At 40.4% G+C, this 5,192-nt stretch overlaps 1 protein-coding gene across 3 annotated transcripts in view; it reads left to right on the top strand.

Moving 5' to 3' along the window:
- The window catches only part of meis2a (Meis homeobox 2a), an 81,474-nt gene extending 77,060 nt beyond the window's left edge, over nt 1-4,414 (top strand). For all 3 annotated transcript variants that reach the window (XM_023409569.2, XM_023409571.2, XM_023409570.2), the window contains exon 12: nt 2,546-4,414. In XM_023409569.2, coding sequence (XP_023265337.1) covers nt 2,546-2,859 — 314 coding nt within the window. In that variant the 3' untranslated portion in view covers nt 2,860-4,414. The remainder of the gene's footprint in view (nt 1-2,545) is intronic.
- Nucleotides 4,415-5,192: the final 778 nt, after the last annotated feature.

Raw genomic sequence — 5,192 nt, forward strand, 5'->3', positions numbered from 1 at the left:
GGGGGGGGGTCTTTTGATTATTTTTTACTGGAGGTAGACGATTTAAAGGGGGGGCGGGGGCCAGTGACTAGCCTGACCTGAGACTCACAGACAAGAGCAGGGAGACATTGAGATAAATTTATAAGGTTGTAGACACAAGCATGGCTGCATCTAAAAAGGAGGGGAACTGTTTCACACATACAGATACAGTCCCTCCGTGTCACTGTCTCTCTGGCTCTCTCTCTCTCTCTCTCTCTCACACACACACACACACACACACACACACACACACACACACACACACACACACACAATCCCTATACAGCTAAATGGCGGCAGTCTGATTAAGCTGGCCATTCCGCCTCCCGCTAGTGCCACAGTGCTGACATTTGAAAAATCAAGACATATCACATCCCAAAGGCGGCAGGGCAGAAGAGATTTTATTTAACACCTAAACTCCCTTGCCCAATGAGGCACAATATAATAACACTTACCTTGATTAAAAGAACCCTTTATATGTAAATGGAGACTGGATTTTCCAAAGGGTCACAGCGGCAATTCTGCCGACAGAGATCATTTCACCCCTCTAGTCCTTGCTTTATCTCTCTCTCTTCCTCTGTTTCTCTCTGTCTCTCACTCGTTTTCTCTCATCCCCTCCTGTCTTTGCTAATGGCAGCAGGGGAAAAAAAAAAAAGGAAAATCAGGAAGCAATGTTCCCTAAAACAGCCACACAGAGACAACATTTGCTCAGGTTGGCTAATTCTTAATATAGGGCTATATAATTTTGAGACTATTTAATTACGTAACATACTTTATGCTTCATGACCAATTACATTAATAGCTTAATACAGAGGAATATTATCCTCTCTTGATTTGATTACACAGCCACACAATATGGTATATTTGGTACTTAATTATGGCCAGCCATTGAGCAGGACTGCTGTGCCATAACAGAAGTGCACAGCCAGCCAGGGAGGCAGGCATGCAGAGATGGAGCGAGAGAGAGGCCCAGTCTGTCCTCACTTATTGTCTTCAGATGGTTTTACCACTCTTGTTAATAAAGGGAGGGGAGGGGGGGTCTCAGATCTACTTAACGGAATGACTGCAGCTTACAAGACTGGAGATTAGCAGCTTACAGTGTCAAAAACATCTGCTGGGCCTTTTAACAGGAGCTGCTCCAGGTTATATGGAGGTGAGGGCACCCATCATACCCCAACACCCTGAATGATTTATTTATTTTATGACCTCAGTAGTGAGGTTTTAAGAGACCTGCTCTGACAAACATGTGCATTTCAAATGAACTGACATGGAAAGGGAGTATTAGAAAATGGCACAGCTTTCAACCAATGAGACTGGTCATTAATCTTGGCCTTTGCTGTCTCTCCTTTCTGCCCTCCTCCTCTTCCTTTTCCCCTCACTGGGGCCCTCCAGTGTAATTTCTTAATTGCAGTGTACTAAGGTGGAGGAATGCAGAGAGTGAGCATGCCTAGTGACCTTGCGACGACCTCTCCCCTCCTATTACAGCTTCTAATCCCCCAGGGGTTCACATTACAAAGCAGGCCGGCCCAGACCCAATCCCAGAACCCAGGCCCCCTGGCTCCAGCGGGACCCCCTGCTCTTACTCGTCTCTCCCCAAGGTCCAGGCCTCTAGACAAGCCATGTTCCCATACTCCAGTCCCAGGCTCCAGGAGCAACCCCCCACATCTTACTTTTTTCTTTCTGATTACAACAAACAGTTGTGTGAAAAGTCAAACAGTGGCACTGCTGAGCCAGCTCTGTGTCCTGGGTCCTGTCACAGTGTGAGAGATGCCAGCATGCTGAGGCCTCTGCACATATGAAGTGGAATCCATCTTAAGGGACATCAACATACCCCACCTCCTTTTCCTTTCCTTTTCTCTTTCTTCTTCTTTTATCTTTGTTACTTTGTCTTGCTGCTGTTTCCTACTCTTTTACTCTTCCATAGCTCTAAAACCCACACTGCGTGCATCAAGAGCAGCACTTCATTTTGCTTAAAATGCTCTCAATGAAGGGTGGAACCAAGCTCTTAATGCTCGCTGCCTTGGCAATGCAGCTAACCAAGTCCTAAATTATTTAATAACTTCTTTAAGGAATTCCAAATCAAATATGTTCACAGAGGCACGTCCCCGAGAGAGAATGCCTGTTCAGTTTGTCACTAAAGTCAGCTGGGGAATTAACTGTTCCACTTGTAAAAGTATTAGCACCTCTCCACATCAATACGGCTGGTTGGTTTTCCTCACATCCTCCAGGACTACAGTGTCTGTGGATGACTGAGGATCATTTTCCAACCTGAGACCTGACCACAACGCTATTGGGCATTGTAAACCACTCACCATAGCTTAAAATAGCCCAGTGCAATAATGTCTCTCTTAACTTGCAGAAGCTAAAAGCGCTGTATTCACAGACGCAGTGTCATAAAATCTGCTCGGCTCCTTGTTGTTGAAGTGAAATTGAATTAAGGGCTGCTAATGGAGAAGGAGGATGTCAAAGCTGCACTGAGAAAATAATTTTATTGACTGCGTAAACACATTCCTCTCCTTCCTCTCAGGTCTGCCAGGCATGCCAGGGGAGTACGTACCTCAGAGCGGTCCTATGGGCATGAGCATGGCCCCACCCACTTACACCAACCCTCATCAGATGACCTCTCACCCCTCCCAGCTCCGACACGGACCCCCTCTCCATGCGTACCTGCCCGATCACCCCCACGCCCACCACCCTCATCACCAGCCTCACCACGCCATGCTGATGCACGGAGGACCCTTGTCGCACCCAGGAATGACCATGTCTGCACAGAGACCCCCTTTGCTCACTCCCATTGACCCCAGTACTGGAGGACAAGGCCTGGACATCCATGCCCAATAGTACAAGGGAACTTTGCTACCACGACAACAGCAGCTACTACAAGAAAACAGTAAAAAAAAAAAAGAAAGCAGCAGCTCACAATAAATCCTATTTTGAGACTATTTTTAAGAATAAAAATCGAACCCTTTTGACCAGAATTTGACACTAAAGAAACAGAATTCCAGATGAGCTGTGATAATTCTTTTTTTTTTTTTTTTTTTTTTTTTTTTTTTTAAACTTGTCAATTTTGTTACTTTCATCCAAACGGAGGACCAAGCTGACAAGAACACTTTGTAAAGTCTTGGGCTTTTGGTTAAGATCAACAGAGGATGTTCTGACGTACACGTGTGCAACGAATGGACAGATGCACGCATTCGAAAAAACACACACTTCTCGCACACTCACTTACACACCATCATAAACATGTTCAGTACACTTTCATGTGACGCGCTCAAACGCTTCTAAAATAAAATCACTCTGGAAGATTTAAAAAAGAAACAACAGAAAGACTCCAAGAGTTATAACTACTGTAGTATAAAAAGTATAGATAAATAAGTTAAAACTTGTGCATTTTTTGTTGATCACATGGTTTATGTTTCCTGAACTAGTTTTAGAATTAAAGGTTAACCTTTTCTCTCTCACACTGTGTGTGCTCCTTCCTGGAGGAGAAACTGTCTCGCAGCACAGCACTATAAAAGAAAAAAAGAAAAAAAACAATAAGAAGATGGAACATCTCAAAAAGGCTCCAAACCACAGAGGGCAATCAGGTCCTGTCCCCCATAAGAACAGGGCATGATGGGAAAAGGCTGCTAAATGACACCGGATCGCTCCAGAAGATTCAGTTTGAACATTTGTCATGCCCCTCTTTTTTTTTTTTTTTGGTTCATGAATGAATGTTGCCCTGTAGGTTTTAAAGAAAAAAAAAGTTCTTTGTTTGAATTGCCCAAGCACTGGATTGTGTTGGTTTTATACATTTTTATTTTAATATTATTTTATTTTTTGTACCCTGGACTCTCATTGGTAAGAGCCTATTGAAGGAAGCTTAATAGTGGAAAAGCAACATCCTACGGCGCTTCTTTATCTGCGGATCAACATTCTTGCCATAAGGACAATACTGACACAAACGTTGATTCTGTGGGACTGGAGAAGCATTTGATGGTTGATGCACCAAAAACCCTAAAACTAAAAAAAAAAAACAAAAAAAAAAAAACAAAACAAAACAAAACAAAACAAAAAAAAACTTAAATTATGAACTCAATGCTTTTGGGGGAAAAAGCTGAGAGAATATTGTAACAAACTTCGTACAGAGTTCAGTCTATTAATTGTTTCATGTTAGATATTCTATGTGTTTACCTCAATTGAAAAAGAATGTTTTTGCTAGTTTCAGATCTGCTGTGGCATTGATATTGTATGTCCATGAATTCCTTCCTTTTTCAGCACGTGTTCCTCACTAGATGATAAGATGCCGTCTCCCTTAAGCTTTGTCAAAAATACATTAAATACTTGTATGAGGACTGTGACGTAATGTTTAAAAGGTGTTCAGTCACAAATGCTGTAATAAATATTTCATTTTTGATTTTTGTTAGATTTTTGTGTGATTAACTGTGTTACAGTCTTATCCATGTTCCCATTTTAATACTAATACAAGTAATTGGTTCATCAGCATTATTAGTATTATTATTATTATTATTGTTATTATTATTATTATTATTATTATTGTTATAAAATGTGCATTTGGCATGGTGTTGCCTGTCAACAATGTAATTTTTAATTTTACTTATGCAAATAGTCATCAAAATGTACCAATTAGGTTCCCATTTTTCCCAGCACTCTATTACCAATGGCTTATTTTAACCAGGCTGCCCATTTGGTTATTGAATAACCTCTTTAAATGACAATGACATATTGTGTTTGAAATATATCAAGCCATGGCAATTTATTTAGACACACAAACATGTCCTCAAAATGATAAACAACTGTCAAATGCAAATGAAGGGTGCAAATTACACAGCAAATTTACCACCAACCAAGTTTTAGACCAAAACATAAACTATCAGCACTGAAGTGGAGGTAAATAAAAGGAGGTCAACTATGGCCTTTAGGTCTTAAACACCAGGGATGAAATTGACAGAAGAGACATGAAAAAATACATCAAATTTTTCGGAAAAACATTTGTTTTATTATATATAAATTTTAAATTATTATAAATTTTCTTTTTTTAATAACCCAGTTTGCTATTTACAGAAACAAATAAAATAAATAAAACTAAATAATATTTTAGATTTCTGCCTGTATAATAAGGTAGGATAACTTTAATTTGCAAATAAAGCAAGTTAACTCAGTTTAGATGAATT

This window comes from Seriola lalandi, unplaced genomic scaffold (assembly GCF_002814215.2).
Source record: "Seriola lalandi dorsalis isolate HSWRI2012SDOR001 ecotype SW California unplaced genomic scaffold, Sedor1 jcf7180002054398, whole genome shotgun sequence".
In the NCBI taxonomy this organism is placed as follows: domain Eukaryota; kingdom Metazoa; phylum Chordata; class Actinopteri; order Carangiformes; family Carangidae; genus Seriola; species Seriola lalandi.